The 16,625-nt window shown below is 39.5% G+C and overlaps 1 protein-coding gene, 1 long non-coding RNA gene and 1 pseudogene across 3 annotated transcripts; 1 reads left to right on the top strand and 2 right to left on the bottom strand.

The window, feature by feature from the left end:
* Positions 1 to 21: 21 nt before the first annotated feature.
* On the bottom strand, positions 22 to 2,549 carry LOC138195334 (peroxiredoxin-like 2A; annotated as a pseudogene).
* Positions 2,550 to 4,013: 1,464 nt separating this feature from the next.
* LOC138195337 (uncharacterized) lies at positions 4,014 to 8,454 on the bottom strand. 2 transcript variants are annotated; one of them, XR_011178009.1, is made up of 3 exons: positions 8,367 to 8,442; positions 7,966 to 8,083; positions 5,247 to 7,235 (listed from the first exon to the last, which is right to left on the bottom strand). It is a non-coding gene; the product is annotated as an uncharacterized lncRNA (long non-coding RNA). The 2 variants fall into 2 exon arrangements; XR_011178010.1 differs by lacking the exons at positions 5,247 to 7,235; positions 7,966 to 8,083 and adding an exon at positions 4,014 to 4,399 and having other exon boundaries at positions 8,367 to 8,454.
* Positions 8,455 to 8,536: 82 nt separating this feature from the next.
* mat1a (methionine adenosyltransferase 1A) lies at positions 8,537 to 16,587 on the top strand. The gene is made up of 10 exons (XM_069144649.1): positions 8,537 to 8,635; positions 10,441 to 10,518; positions 10,928 to 11,050; positions 11,150 to 11,262; positions 11,966 to 12,109; positions 12,853 to 12,978; positions 13,071 to 13,163; positions 13,252 to 13,434; positions 13,543 to 13,676; positions 14,532 to 16,587. The coding sequence occupies exons 1-10, from the start codon at positions 8,569 to 8,571 to the stop codon at positions 14,632 to 14,634; spliced, it is 1,164 nt and encodes a 387-aa protein (XP_069000750.1). The 5' UTR covers positions 8,537 to 8,568; the 3' UTR covers positions 14,635 to 16,587.
* Positions 16,588 to 16,625: the final 38 nt, after the last annotated feature.

Raw genomic sequence — 16,625 nt, forward strand, 5'->3', positions numbered from 1 at the left:
CTGAGCGACGAGCGCAGGAAAACTAATCGAACAGGATTTGCCAAGAAAGTCAGGAGCAGCCAGAGACAAGGTAGATATGCTGACAAACTTGCTGAGCAAGACTGCTGTATTGGTTTATTGTTAACAGTTATATGGCAAAAATGCAATCATTTACTTTGACGATTTATTCTCCCGTCATGTCAGGCCCAAGTGAAGTGTTGGATTTGTGTGCTGTGTAGCATCAGAGCTGTCCTCTCAGCTGAGTTTAGAAACAAGTCGTCATGAAAACACACAAAAGACCAGCACACAATCAAAGCCAGATATGTTAATAAATAGTTAAAGTGGCACGTTTTAACCACATTGCATAACATCAGCAAAAATGTGAGTGCAGCCAGAAGTTCATTAAATTCATGCTATATGCAGATGAAATATGAGAAGAGTTTAACACGTGTAACATGTTACATAAACATGTAGAGTGATATGAAAAAACACTGACATGACCAAACACGTGCATGCGGAAACATGCACGCAACAACTATTACATAATGCCACACAAAAAATGCCATTCATTCATCTGTTGAAATCTATCTGGCCAAGTCCTCTCGCATTTTGCGGGTTGTTCTGAGCACAGCCAGCATGTTCACTTTATCCCCAAATTCCTTCTCACGGTGCTCCAGTAGAATACCCTAAGAGGTAAAAAAAAAAAAACATCACCCATCATAAACCATGAAAGCATCCAGATACAATTGTCATAAAGTATTTATTTGGTCAATTGCACCCTACCTGATCTCCAGGCCCAATGACAAAGACTCCCCCCAGGACAAATCCTTCACCTCTTATGTTTCCCCTGAAGCCCTTCCGGTAGGCCTGCCAGAGGTTCCTCCACACACCAATACGCAGTAACATAGAGAAAAACATCCACCTCTCTCGAGGGCCGTAGAATTTTCTCTATGAGAGTAATATACAAAAAAGCATCTTATTGGCTTAAATTATGCAACTTAAAGCCCTGAAGAGGGGAGAGTTTTGCAAAAGCAGACCTTCTGATCGACATAGACCTTCCCAGAGAAATACTTCTTGAAGCTGTCCAGCTCCTTGCCAATGTTTTCTTTCACCACCGCAAAGAGAGGGACTTCAAGGTCCTGCAGCTGGGACTTCAGAGAGGACAGCTCAGCAGCCTCCTGGATAGAGAAGGACACAGGGAATCAAATGGCAGGATTGCAAGTTAAAGAGTTCTTATTACACATACAGGCGTGTCAATTTCTACCTCTCTGCACAATAATCATCCAGGTCGCCGTACAACCATGACCACAGCGCCAGTCTTCTCCCACAGAGCTTTGGCCTTGTGTTGTTCATCGACTAAAAGAGACAATGGAGCATTATTGAAACTAAATATGACTGACTCTTCTTCAGAAGGGATAACTTACATTCTACAGATAAAGACCATCCTTCTAAATGTTGTTGTGGGATGATGAATCTTAAATTCCATAATCGCAGCCAACTAAAGCTGAAATTTTGAACTGTCGTGTCTTCATGTTTGTCTAAATTGTTGATGAGGTATCTGAAAAGACAACTTGGTATTTTGCCAGTCGATTAATGAAGGTCAGAAGGACTAAAGGATCGTTTTGCAATTTTTCAAGGACTATCAGTCCTTGAGTTTATCAGTCATCCAAATCAAGCGTTAGTACAGACTTCCATTTTTTTTTTTATTTTTTTTTTTACCACAGACAGTGTTTCCTTGTTCCTGCAATAGACAGTAACCCACAAAGATAATTTATACTGAAAAAAGGACTGTAACTCGGCATTGCCAAAAAACATCAGTTACGCAAGTCATAGATTACATTTGTTTTGTTTTTCTGACTCACCACCTCCAGTTGTCTTCAGCTCTGTGTTCTCCAGTATTTGCAAGTTGGCCCATGCTGGTTTGGTCTGGAACCAGTCTGTGATGGAGCTCATAAGCTCTGCAACAAACAGGCTCACCACCTTCAGAACCATGATCACAGGCACCATGGTCCGAACCTGGCTCCACAGACCAGAAAGATTCACATTCAAAATTCTTCAGCTTCCCAAACATTAAACAAGGCTAACGTATAATGTAGCTCACTTTAGCATGGCTGTTTGTATGTTTAATTTTTATTCTTTAGTAAAAATACAGTCACGCATGCTGATCACAATGATCAACATTAAGGTTGTGCAGAACTTAGAATAGTCAGGTTTTTAATGGCTTCACATTTAACTCAACAAATTTTTTTTAAAAGGTGATACTTACCAGACTGTGTCTCGCTGCTCGTGTGGAGGAATCTGATGTTTTCAAGCAGCCCCTTAAGCCGTCTAAACTCAGATCAGGCCAATCACAGTGAAAGCTTTGCTTATGTGAGCAAAACATGATAGGAATTCCTCAAAGACTGCTGTGAAAAAAGGATCAAGTTGAGCTGAATCCTCAGTACCAGGTTCAGCATGGTACCGAGTGGACCACTCCTCATACAGCAACGCAACCTCAGCAGTGTAACAGCATGTTTGAATATTTCATGTAGTCTTAGTTACATCTTAACATCCATAAATATAATGACGAGCATCTCCCACTAAGATTTTTAGTTTGACGCTAACACAGAGAATCCTTCTTTTGCCAATATTTTTAAATGAAGGTGATTTACACAATTATATTTTCTTATTGTAATTGCTGAAATATGCAATGGCGCTCATGATAAATGTGCCTTTGGCTTCTCATTGTTGCAGGACAAACCTAATGTAGGCGGAGAGGCCCTGAGATCACACCAGCTGTCATGGCTCAGAGCATGACTGACCTCTGCAGGAGATTAGTGACATTAGAGAGCAAACACACCAAAGTCTTCTCTCAGGCCTGAAAGTAACTCCTATTTTATTTCTCAGTTTATTGATTATTGCTAACAGTTTGTCTAAAAGCTAAAGGACTGCCTCTCCGAGGATAGTGTTTTTTTTTCAGGGCCGTAATGCTGAAAAACAACCAGCAGTGGAGATGGCAGTTTTATAAGAGCAACCATTGATAAAAACCTGAGTCCACCTCCATGCGGTGCAGTAAAGAGGGCTCAAGGTGTTTGGAGTGTGTGTGAAGAGGCTGAAGGTACATTACATTACATAGTATAGATTTGTCATTACACTTTTCAACAATGTATCATCGACACACAAGTCTAGTGAAGACATTGTCTTGCTGCTGAATAATTTCTACGAGGAAAGCGCATTGCTAGTGATAAAGTGGTACTATTTCACTCATTGGTGGCAGTTATAGAGAGGAATGTGCTGAGGGTCCAAAATGGGCTGGAATAGAGATGGGATAGGATGACACTTCGCGAGGCCAGCTGCTGCACTCTCTCCAGCTCTTCTGTGCAGCCATTTGCTGGGTTATTTGTCTGCCCGCATGCTTGTTTTTATTGTTGTAAATGATTTCCAGTCATCTTCTATGAAACTTAATCAATGGCTAGTGGTTTTTGTATGAGAAAGTGGAGCTTGTGCTTGTGATTCATTGAACAATCAGCCATTTGTAGTAAAAATGTTCCACGATGAGTCAGTGCACTGTAAACATTTCACACTATCACAGTGCACAAAACTCTCATTTTAGGTTCAAGTGAGGTCTTGGGTTGCTTTTGGCGCTGGTATTCTCATCACAGAGACACACATGCAAACAAACTGTGTACACAAATGCAGAACAGTCTCTTCTTGGACCAATGCTGCTCCAGTGAGGAGTGTGTGGGAGCAGCAGCCAATCACAGTTGAGGGTTTGCACCCCACCTCCCGTGTGGTATTCCTGCTCACAGGCATTGGTTGACATGTCATATTCTTATTGTGCTAGTGAAGCCAATCAGGGAGCAAAGTGGGTAGTAGTAATAGAAGCACAGGGAGTATGACAGTAATGACTGTCCAAGTTCATTTGAGAAGTGAGATCTGCCTTTGACTCTGTTTCAAGCCGTGCACGGCTCGTTAATGGCAGACATAGTCCTCCTTTGTTTTGACTGAACATTAAAAGATATGCAAAAGAAAATTGGTAGTGTTGAAATTCATAGCATGGTCAAATTTGCCTTTTAATGCTATAAACAGGCCAAAAATCCAGATCAATATACAGAAGAAGCCTGCACAGTAATACATCATCCTCAACACAGAGTTGTAATAGCCTGTAAAAACACAGAACAACACTGACAAGAATAAATATCTATAAACATAGTAAACTTATTCAGGTGACAGGCTGTTTATTGACATGTAGCTTCTTGTATAACAAGTTGTACACACTAATAATTCCACAATCTTTCAATTATGCAATAAAACTTTGTGCGTGGCAGGATCCAACTTATTCTGCCTGTTCTGACTGCCGTCCAGATGAAACTGGTTGGTAACCAGACGAGCTCAGAGCGCGGAGAGGCGAGCTGCAGGGGTAAACTGCGTGTCCTTGAACCTAAGGAAAAACAAACAGGTGTTAACAGCCTCTGAGGCCGCCAGGGTTCATTTATCTCATCCTGTTCTGTCAAGTTTGAGTCTGACTGACCCTTAAACCCTAAAGTGACCCCAAAACCCTTACCTCAGCTTTTAAACAAAACGCACTAAGGGTACAATGTGACACACATTTCATGTAGCCAATCAGACAGAAGGAGGATACGGACATGAGATTGGATCAGTGGGGGAAACATGTTGGCATGAATGACGTGTTAAAAGTAGGGGGACTTTAATGCCCTCCGAATTACTCAATGGGTGGGCATCGACTAAATTCACTGTAGTTGTTTGAGAAACAGGTGAAGACATTGGAAACCCCCCCTTGCAGGAACACAAAGTTCATCCAGTATTTATCATTCTACTCTTCATCTTCTAAGGGCCCCAACAGCTCAGTGGATGAAGGTTCAAGAGGATTTGAACTTTAAACTTTACAGTATGTCTTAAGTAGGTTTTATAAATCCAACGCTTTACACTGACCTATTTAACATTCATTTTAGAATATAAAACAAACTTCTTCTCTTATAGGATTGTGCACATACATACATTGATGAATGATGTGTAGTAGATGGACACAGTAGATATAGTGGAGATCAGTGGAGTTTAACTCCAAAGACCACTGGGAATCAGCCAGCTTGTTCTTTTTTTCTTCTTTTCTTATGATTTATTTGGAATGCAGATAAAGTTGCTTTGGAGTCAGTCATGAAACACGATGAAGATTCAAAATTGGTCCTCCATTTTACTGTATCCTTGTATTCTTGCTTCTTTAATGGGATGTACACATATCATAGGTGCAGGGAAACTCCAAAACACAATTTCATTCAAATACACAGAGTTTTAATCATTTTAACCTAACACTGATCAAGTTGTGATTGAAAGGGGTTTATTTAAATAGATTTGTAGTATGTAGCTTATTTACTTAGAAAACTGGTGGTTTCCCACAAACTAGGGGTAAATTCTGATTTGATTTTAATTCAGGTCTTCCAACAAAGCTAATGGTATACAGAATAACTTAATATTTTACTCATTAAATGTAATTAGTTTGGATTTACTTGAGAGTCAGATTAACAACTAAGTGTAGTCTGCAGCATATATTCACCGACTTCATACTTAAGGCTTGACTTGCTGTCAAACCTCTGATAGCAGTTATCTTTCAACATAACCAGAACAATCTTGTTGGTGTAAAAAAAAAAAAAAAAAAAAAACCTTTTCCTGGTCAGTCATTAACAAATTCCTAGAAGCAAGCAACACAAATTTATACTTCACGTGTGCACATGTAACAAATGTGTTGTCTTGAGTGTTTTCATCCCAGCAATCAGAATCTAGTCGGGCCAAAACAAACAGAGGTGTATCATCCATAGGTCACTCACTGTGCCATCAGACTGGCTCTCTGCTCCTCTTAGCATCAGGCTGGACATTCATGTTTTCTCTAGTTTAATCTAGTTCAGGTTTGCTACGTTGAATCATCCCAGACCTCTGACCTCAATCTCGCTGTAGACACCAGTCTTTGTTCAGTATTACATGTCATGTCCAGTCTTACAGTATTTCAACTGTTTTTTAGTTAGGCTGTCTAAACTTTATTTTTATTTAATATTTCTACTACTATTGGATAAGTAATTCAATTGTTTGTAAATTACTTTTAGCTGAATATTAACCATTTAGCTATTACTTTTATTATTTATCATTATAAACCGAAAAATGTGTTTTTTAGCTGGTTAATTTGAACTGTTTATAGCTTACTAATTAAACATCTCTGCTTGCCCACGAACCAGATTGTTGTTGTATGAAAGAGTTTCTCTGGAGTCAAAGAGCAGTGTTTTAATATCACACCCAGTAACTACTGTTTGATTTTATTGTATGGGCCTGGGGTAAGATTAAGTCAGCTATTTCCTGAAGTGGTATTTATTCATATGTTAATACATCTGTTTTTCATTTTCACCTTTTCCTTCATAGTTTCACAAACGCAAACTTACGGCCATATTGTGCAGTTTGCATTTTTAATCTGCCGTGGAGACAGAAATTCAATTCATGAATTATTTTTGCTCTACACTTCATAACGTTGATTATTCCTGCAGTTATTGTTTCTTGCCTAAAATAATTACAAGCTCAATCTATCAGAGGCCTTCAAAAGTCCTGCAGACCTACTGTAGTTTTACAGATACTCTAAAATATAAAAGGAAGCTTGTACATTGCATCTCAAAATTCAAGCCATTTCTAGACTTTCTGTAAAATTGGGGGGAGGGTGGGGGGTGTCAAACAATCACTGCTTACACTGACTCTATGATTAATGTAGCTTTTTGTTCTTCTGGTTAAATCTGCTTTAAATGAGCCTTAAAGCAGTCAGGAAGAGTGGTATTTTATTCACTACAGAGAGCTAGTTAAAATTCTCGTCTCATTTCACGAGGCCAACTCAACACCAAGTGAAATTAGAGCCAGATGAGGGAAAGATGGAGAGAATATGGTTTGTCTGTCTGCACTGTTCACGCTACTATAAAGAGAGAGCTGTTTCTCTCACTGCGCGCACAGCTTGTTGAATATGTGAAAAGGTACAGAGTTTGTGTCTGTGTGGTTCATAGTTCTATTGTTTTTTCCAGGTGTATGTTTATGTATGTTGTGTGTGTGCATCACTTGCACAAACAGTCCCATGCATGTCCCTGATTTTCTGCAGAAACACAGGCACTGAGTCAACTGAAAGGCCATGAGATATCTGAGAGTCTCATCTTCATTATTCGATATTCTCTCAGGAAATGGATGTGGATATTTCCTGCAGTTGTGCACAAAGACAAAAGCCTCGGGCTGGGACGCTGATGGAAAAGAACATTTAGACAACAGGTAACTGTCTGCTCCAAACTTAATTATTGTCAGAGTGAAAGTAACTATCTACACTGTGCTGTACTGAAGTATAAATTTGAAATACTTTTATTATATTTATTTATGCTACTATAAAATTTAGTTTCCACTACATTTCAACATGTCTGCTATTTCCATTTACGCATTTTCATGGATGCAACTAACTGTTTTTTATCATCATTGATTAATCTGATTGTTATTTAGTCAAGAGATTAAAGAATCATCTGGTTTATAAAACATGAGAAATTAGTCAAAAATGTATCACATCATTCAATAGCACAAGGTGAACCCGAAATCCAGAGCCCCAAAATATTCAATTTACTGGTGGCGGTTTCCTCTGAAATGTAGTGGAGAATGAAGAAGTATCATGTCATTGTACTTGACTAAATGTACTTGGATACTTTCCTGCACTGCAGTTTACTAAAATATAACTAAGAAAATTAGCAAATTCTCACAATGAAGAACCTAGTATCAGTTTTGGATTTTTAAACTTTAAATGGTTAATTTATATTAAAAAAAACAACAACAAAAAAAACAGTTGCAATCATTTTTATCAAACAATTAAGTTATTGTTGCGGCACTACATATTTTACATTCATGTCTTCTTTCACCACAACTGAACACCATAACTTTGCTCAGATGTAAACAGGAGTAATTGCATCATTTTTGGCTGTGGACAACTACCTTTTTCCTGTGTCCCTTTGTCCATAGGCTGCCCCAACCTGGCAGAGTCCCAGCAGACAGAATTGTCCCACGAGTGTTATGGGGGAAGGGGAACCCCATATTTGTGAAGTTCCTGCTTCTACCCAAAAATCATCACACCCAAAAGCAGAGCAGTCAAATCAGATGAGGACTATAAACACACACTTGAGCACCAAGCTGTACACAAGGGGTTAACAAGCAGTTTTCAGGAGCTGAAAAGCCCTCCCATCATCCACTCCCCCCTGGAATGGACTGTCCCATGGATTCACATGACATGTGTGTGTGTGTGTGTGTGTGTGTGTGTGTGTGTGTGTGTGTGTGTGTGTGTGTGTGTGTGTGTGTGTGTGAGTGACAGAGAGTGTGTGCGTGTGTGTTCCCCTTACCCATATATATTGGGCCATGTGGACACAGACGTGGAGTTTTGTTGCACAGACTTTGTATTGGCTGCAGGGCTGTTAGCCTCCCATTCTTCATTTCTCTGGTGAAGAGAACCAGCAGGAATATAAAGCCGCCTTCAGATCTCGCTGGACTGCCTGTTGGTGGGAACTGAGGAACCTCATAGAGTACCTGGCCCTGTAGGAAAAAATGAGTGATCAGCTGAACGACGGTTCTTTCATGTTCACCTCGGAGTCCGTAGGAGAGGGACATCCAGGTGAGTCTTCAGTCTACCTTAGCTACCTGTGTACACTCTGAAAATTAAATGTTTTAAAATATTAAAAAAAAAAAAAAAAGCACAATTTGTCAAATCTTTACAAGTTTTATCCCAAAAATACAATGTCCAAAAAACATTCCATTTAACTTTTTCTTACTATACAAAGAGGAATACATTTCGCATGTTAAAACTAAGACTGTCATGTTATTTAGCAGAAATACAGACACACTTGTGAAAAAACTCAATACAAGTTGGACTATAAGTCCAAAATAACGCGTTAATACTCTCCCAGCGTGGTTGGTATTCCATCCACAGCAACATGTGTTTACTGGCCCTCGCTATCACTTATGGGCAGAAGGAGGTGAATGTGTCTGTGTGTGATAGGCTGATGTAAAGTTTCATGCTGAGGACATTTTTTTTCCAAGAAAAGAGAGAGAGCAGCGTGACATGCTGGTAGTGGTGCATGTGCTGGAACACATGTTTAATGTTGATATTAGCTTGCAAATTATGATGTAAGACATATTCTGGTAGCAGATACAGATAATAAGTGACAAAATGGTAAAACACACTACGACTATCTTCTAAATCATTTATTAAATATTTAAATATTAATTTAAAATGCTAAATAGGTGGAGCTAAAGTCACGTGAGTCCCAGATGTTCTGTAAATACAGTCTTAAGTTATAACCTAACTGTAAAAGTTAAAGTGTACTCTGCTGTGTACATTGCTGCCTTTAGACACACATCTACCCCTGCCAATGTGTTGTAATAATTTCACAAATATGTAACCTCACAAAGTCCGTTGTGCTAAATCAATAATCAGTAAATGCAGTTGTGCAGCGTCACAGATAATAACAGAACAGAAAATGACCGTGAGCCCCCAGTATTTGAATCTGAGAAGTTCAGCTTTATCGTGTTGTCGTAATTTTTAATAAAAATTTGTATTGATTGTTGAGGAAAAATCTTTTAATTGATCTTCATCTCATTCTATAGATCACAGGGTCTATATTGCTTCAAATCTCTTAGTTCTTAAAAGAAACACTGAAAGACAAATAATACTCATAAATTATATCCTAAATGAGAGAAATGAAAATACAAAGAAACACCCAATAATCATAATCTAAAACACTCTTGAGCTATTTTAATGTGAATCCAAAAAAAAAGTAGCAGGCAGTGTGTCCTCGTCAGTTCATGGTGTAAGAGCCATCAAAGTATCAAAACGTGACTTTCACTGTTTGTACATTCTCAGATGTACATGTGTCGTCTTGGTAGGAAACTACAGTAAGCACTTTTTTATTTGATAACACACCTCGACGTCTGTGCTGTTCCCATAGATAGTGGCCATGTTTTTTGTGGCCGGTCAGACCTGTTGCTAAGATGCGTAGCAACATACCTGCAGACCGGCAACTAACTGCAAAGTCAATCTGAGTGAAGATGAAAAACATTTAATATCACCGCTTTGTAATTGGAAATTGTCTACATTTGTAGATCCTCCATGCACTGTGGAGTCAGTGCAGCCAGGTGGTGATGTTTCTGATGCAACCCGTGTATTTGTATTACCTCAGCAGAATGACAGACAGATTCATGCTGCTACTGCACTGAAACCAATACAACTAAAATCACTCTTACAGTTTGAAATATTAGTGCGCCACCTTTCAAACACATATTTGTAGACATGGATTTCCAAGCTAACATTTTCTATTATTACGAATGCTGCAATATATGGTTTTTCTGACCTCCAGATAGATGGTCCACTGTTTCCAAAGCTCATTTCTCAAATCATCTCAACTTGTTGCTTCTCCACAGACAAGATTTGTGACCAGATCAGTGATGCTGTTCTGGACGCCCACCTGAGCCAGGACCCTGATGCCAAAGTGGCCTGTGGTGAGCAAATTATATTTTCAAATCAAAGATTTGAGGAAATGGAGAGCGACATATATGTTGCACCATCTTGTGAATGGCTTTAAAATAGTCATCCCAGTATCCTAACTTGTTTTTTTTTTTTAACATTCTCCTAAGAAAGCCAAACGGCAACATGTGGTCAGTGAAGCTGAATATAAACTAACAGACCCACTGACCTGAATTTCCCGTGGAATTTAAGTAATTTGCAGTGCTGAGCTTATTTATTGTATTTTAGTATTGACTACTGATTGTGACCACTGTGAGGTTGCTGATGACAGCAAACAGGTTTGTCATGGTGCTGTGACAGCTACATCCAAGTGATCAAAGTCTAAAACCTGGTACAAGATATTTAAAGATCATTGAACATGTAATGTGCTGATCGCATTGACAGAGACGGTGTGCAAGACTGGTATGGTGTTGCTCTGTGGGGAGATCACATCTCGGGCCAACGTGGACTATCAGAGGGTGGTAAGGGACGCCATCAAACACATCGGCTATGACAACTCTGACAAAGGTGAGAAAATGACACGCAAAGTAAGAAAAGCACAGTTTACTTGTACTTTTCTTTGTCAATTTCTCACCTTTTTTTTTTTTTCCCACTTCCCTTCTGTAGGTTTTGATTATAAGACGTGTAATGTGCTGGTGGCTCTGGAGCAGCAGAGTCCGGACATTGCTCAGGGAGTCCATGTTGACAGACAGGAGGAGGACATTGGAGCGGGAGACCAGGTGTGACTGTTGCTATAGGAAAATGTGTCCTTTGGCTCATGTTGAGGGTTTAGTGGATACTGACAAAAAACAAATATCACAGTTGTTTTGACTTAGTACAACCACATTAAAGAATTCAGACAACACCTAGTGGGTTGAATGTTGGTGTTTTCAGTGTTTTAAGTCCTACATCTAAGATCCTTTTCAGTGAAGTACAAAAGTACTATCAACTATACATACTAAAGGAAACTTATTCTGCAGAAAACATTTCCCCAGAGGCCGATTTACTGTTATGGATGACATTATTAAAATAAACAGATACTGTTGCATTAGTGCATCCTATAAGTGAAGGAGGTGGAGGTTATTTTAACTACTGTATGTACAATATGAACTATTATAACAGTGGAGTAGAAGTATAAAGCAACATAAAATGGAAATACGCTTATTTCAGATTTGACAATACTTGAGTAAATAAGTGTAATTCAGTCAGTGGCAGCATGAGAACATCCACAGTTAAAAAAAAAAAAAAAAGACACTGACAAATACATTGTTAAATAAAGCTTCTTTAAAAAAAAAAAAAACTGTAGTTGACTCTTACAGTCCATTTCCAATATTTTGTCATTGCTACCTTTTTGTTCCGCACTCAGTGACCATTGTTTTTTCCTGCTGCTGATGATCTACATCATTACATTCTGCATCTTTTCTGACTGTCTCTCCTCTGCAGGGTCTGATGTTCGGCTACGCCACAGATGAGACAGAGGAGTGCATGCCTCTCACCATCGTCTTAGCTCACAAGCTCAACGCAAAGATGGCTGAACTCAGACGCACCGGTGTCATCGCCTGGCTGCGTCCTGACTCTAAAACACAGGTAAGGTTATGCCTTAAAGCACATGCACTATTTTTTTCTTTTTTTACGACTCACGAACTGAAACAACACCACAGCAGACTTTCTGTGAATGTGTTTTTTGTTTTTCTATTCTTTTGATCCAAGAGATTATTTTGGTGCCAGCATACAAAATCGGATCAACAGTGAGTATAGCAAGAATTTAAGATAAAGCTGTTTGTGCAAGAATAAGAGACTTTTGACTGACTTAGAGGCAATTAGCAGCTGACTGCAACTCTGGGATACAAAGTGTCCGATTCTGTGTCCGGTGTCCCAGGTCAAATGTAGGTTCAGGCAGGAAACAGTAGGTCAGAATTTAAACCAGGTATTTAAACTCAATGGTACGGATTTAGCTCGGGTTAGTACAGAGTGACCAGTGAGCAACATTACAGAGGACTGAAAGCGACAGCTGTGCCGTTTGAACTCTGGTGATCTGACCTCTGTAGTTTCCTGCGCTCAAAACCAGAAATAAAGGCGACAGGCGCAGCATCATAAATCTCAGACTGTGCCAGAAGTTACCACTATTTTCTGCGATGCAAGAAGATGTCAAGGATAAAAGTTGTTGAAGATGTGGGTCTGGCTCTGAAACAGATACAATATTTCTATTCATTCTATGGGGAAGTTTGGGTCACTTGAACAGCAGCATGGAAATAATAAAACGTGAAAATAATCATTGATTGGAGTCCAACACTGCGTACTAACTTACTGACATCCTTTTTGTCCCCCAGGTGACGGTACATTATGACCAGAAGGACGGAGCTGTGATCCCCAAGAGAGTTCACACCATTGTGATCTCTGTCCAGCACGATGACTTTATCTCTCTGGAGGAGCAGAAGAGTGTCCTCAAGGAGAAGGTGCAGCCTCAACAAACACACCTCTCCTTGAATGCAATGTTTAAGGAATAAAGTCACATGTTTGGTTTTTAATGCCGAGTTGTTTCCGTCAGGTGATCAACGCTGTGGTTCCTGCTAAATATTTGGACGACAAAACCATCTACCACCTGCAGCCAAGCGGTCGCTTTGTCATTGGAGGACCCCAGGTGACCGTCGCACACAAATTGCTATTTGATTTAGAAAATTAATTGTAAAAAAAAAAAAAAGTAATCTGTTTTTTTTTTTGTCCAACAGGGTGATGCCGGTGTGACAGGCAGGAAGATTATTGTCGACACATACGGAGGTTGGGGAGCTCACGGTGGCGGAGCTTTCTCCGGCAAAGACTTCTCAAAGGTGGACCGCTCCGCTGCCTACGCTGCCCGCTGGGTGGCCAAGTCTCTGGTCAAAGCCAAACTGTGCAGGAGAGTTCTGGTTCAGGTGAGAGCTCGGCTCCAACCACTAAACCATCCAAACATGCACCGAGTCCAATGCTGTGTGCAGACGGCCATTGGTGCTGATAAAAAAACATTTCTGTGTGTGTCACAGGTGTCTTATGCTATTGGAGTGGCCAAGCCTTTGTCCATCTCCTTGTTCACCTACGGGTCCTCCCAGAGAACAGAGTCAGAACTGCTCCAGATTGTCAACAAGAACTTCGATCTGCGGCCAGGAGTCATCGTCAGGTAAACACACGAATACCACTTCTGTATTCGTCATATGCAAGACAGGACTGTCTTTTAAAGTCACTGTTGATTTTCTTAAGTGATCATCTCCGATTATTCTGATGGTTGTAGAAAACTGGAACGCTCACTTTCAGTCATTGATTAACTAAATTATTTCAATAATTTTTCAAGTAAATATGTCAGATATTTTTCAAAGGTTGTGCTGCTTGTTCATATCAAATGGGAGTAAATTTAACAAAAAAAACCAAAAAAACTTTTTGACCATTTCATAGACAAAATGACTAATCGACAAAACAATCAAGAATTTAGTTGCACTTTTCCTTCCGGTTTTTGCAGTTCAAAGTTAAAGCACTTTGAAAAAATGGCTGATAAGAACACAGCAGAAATGTAAACAGAAAAACAATTGAAAACTAATATTCAGGTCAAATAAAAATACATGTAATAATAAAATCAATAAAATAGATTTAAGAAATGAAAATAATTATTAGTTGCAGTTGGACAGAAAACTGTGTGCTGCTATTTTCTGCCAGTGGGCGGCAACAAAGTTAGACGCATGGTGGCTTCAAGATGGGATCATTTCTACTGTATTTGTCTCCATTTACATTTCCCTTCCCATTCATTTCATGTTTATTTGTTCAGTGATAAGTATATCACACATACCACAGCGTTTATAGCCTAAGCCCGATGCAGTGTCTGTCGATAAACGAGCATTTAAAATAACAAAGAGGGACAACCAGAACTCCATACTTTTATATGTATATATATATCTAAAAAAAACAAGACTGGTATTATCGTGTGATGTGCTTACAGTCCTTTCTCACCTCTGATGTTGCATTTCTTCTGTGTCCTCCTCAGGGAGCTGAATCTGAAGAGGCCGATCTACCAGCAGACAGCCTCTTATGGCCACTTTGGCCGAGCAGAGTTTAGCTGGGAGGTGCCCAAAAAGCTCGTCTTCTAAAATACTCCACCCGTCTGTCCTGATTCCCGCCTGGAGGCTGAACAAGACACGTCTTCAAGGGCTACAACTTCTAGCTTCCAAGACATTTTTTTTTAACAGAAAGAACGAAAGCCAAAGTTAGGGAGGGATAAGTCAGCTTTAAAAGAGGTGAGATGATAATTATATGCGGGAGTGGTTGTAGCCAACGGACATATAATGGGATGTTCTCCCAATGAGAGGAGACACATTGCAGAGGACATCTCGGTAACTTAATATTTTTTTCCTTTACCAGCCCATGAAACATCCAAACATAAACATTGGTGCTTTAAAAATGTACGTAGTCTCTAGTCAAAGATCTTCCTGGGTAACATAAAGGAACACCACAGCAATTAAAACACTCTGAAATAAATACTTCTACGCCACTAGAGGCAGAGCGTTTTACCTCGAAGCTGTATGTGACCAGTACTGAAAGTGCTTCAATTTCAATGGGTGCTATAGACAATAGCAAGTATCTCATCATGTTAATGTGAGAAGTGTAATCACTGCTCAACCAAAGACCTTTAGAAGGTAATTTAACATTTTCAGACATAACTGTTTTAAATATCTTTTCTGAGTCTTATTTTGTAATGTGTGCCACAGGAAGCTGTTTGCACTGTTCACATTTTGCATTGTACAAGGAGACGGGTAATTAAAAGACAGGAAGAGCTCTGAGGCATAAAGTATGTTACAATCGCTCAAATGTTAACTTAGCCTTGTAGGTTTAGGTTTTCATACTGCTCTTCTTTTTCTGTCATCCTCTCAGACCTGCTTCATTTCATACAGAGTTTTCTTTAAGCCTCTCTGCTTGCCTGGCGGCTGCCTTGAATCCTTGTCTTTTTTTTCTTTTTTTTTTACCGGCAGGCTTGCTTCTGTAAACGTGACTCACTTTTGAGCAGATAATTAGAACCCTGATTGTGAATCAGTCTCTTCTCTCTTTGCTCTTAACAGTGGATTGCCAAACTGTTAAGACTAAAGGATTTAGTGCAGTGGTTCTCAACTGGTCCAACTGGTCTCAGGACCCACATTTTTCTTGACTCATTAAGTTCAAATAATTGAACTAAACTAGTGCAGCAATGCACGAGGTCTCCAGGCACCGTTAAAACTGTGCAACGAGAGTTGAACTGCAGCTAAAAATCGGATGAAATAAGAAGTCTTAACTTTTTCCTGAACCTGTTTACAAATGCTCAAATATGAGCTAATTTAACTACTAATGTGACAATGTTAGTTTTGGTACTCGTTGTCATGACAATGCCGGCAGCAGAGGGCTACTGCACGCGTTCAACGTATATTCTTCTACAAAAAAAAAAAGCACAGCAGCAGAAGTTCTGTGGACTTCAAAATAAAAGTTTGACTTTTTTTTTTTTTCACGCACACATCTACGACCCACCTTTGGGCCGCAACCCTCCAGTTGAGAACTACTGATTTAATGGACCACTGATGCCTTAAAAGTTGCAGCATTTTTACAATGTTATAAGCTTGTGCTGAACTACCTTGTTGCCGATCCGAATTTCTCTTCATTTTATATAGTCTACTCCCTTTTCAACATTTTGCTAATTTTTTAACGTGAAATGATTTCTCTTTCTAGAAATATCTTGGACTGTTGTCTAGTTACACTGCAGCTCCATACTGTAGACTCGTATGGCATTAGGAAAGTTCAATTTTGAGTCAGCTTTGGCCATTGCTTAATCACAAAGTATTTAATTCCATCCTTCAGAAAAACCTCTGATGGGATTGAGTTGGTATTAATAGTTGAAAGTTTACGTCTGCAGAGGCTCAGGGCTTGTGGTGAGTGGAACAACCCGTGCCGCCATTGTTTTTGTAACACAGGTGTTCCTCTGTTTAACGCGTTCTCTATCGGTGTCATCTTCTGTCAGCTTTGTTGGCAGAGAAACTGGACAATGTAAATAATTAAACAATAAAAAAAAAAGATATAAACCACTAGCTGGGCCTTTCTGTTCTGCGGTGATGATAAA

Source organism: Embiotoca jacksoni, unplaced genomic scaffold, assembly GCF_022577435.1.
Source record: "Embiotoca jacksoni isolate LCO1_2020_lvr unplaced genomic scaffold, fEmbJac1.0.p SCAF_12, whole genome shotgun sequence".
NCBI lineage: Eukaryota > Metazoa > Chordata > Actinopteri > Embiotocidae > Embiotoca > Embiotoca jacksoni.

What these genes read in the sequence shown, in the direction of transcription:
- mat1a (XM_069144649.1), top strand. Translation starts at nt 8,569, where the DNA reads ATGAGTGATCAGCTGAACGACGGTTCTTTCATGTTCACCTCGGAGTCC. An exon ending in GTCCTGACTCTAAAACACAG is followed by an intron (nt 12,110 to 12,852) that starts GTAAGGTTATGC and finishes TTTGTCCCCCAG; the next exon opens with GTGACGGTACATTATGACCA. An exon ending in AGAGTGTCCTCAAGGAGAAG is followed by an intron (nt 12,979 to 13,070) that starts GTGCAGCCTCAA and finishes TGTTTCCGTCAG; the next exon opens with GTGATCAACGCTGTGGTTCC.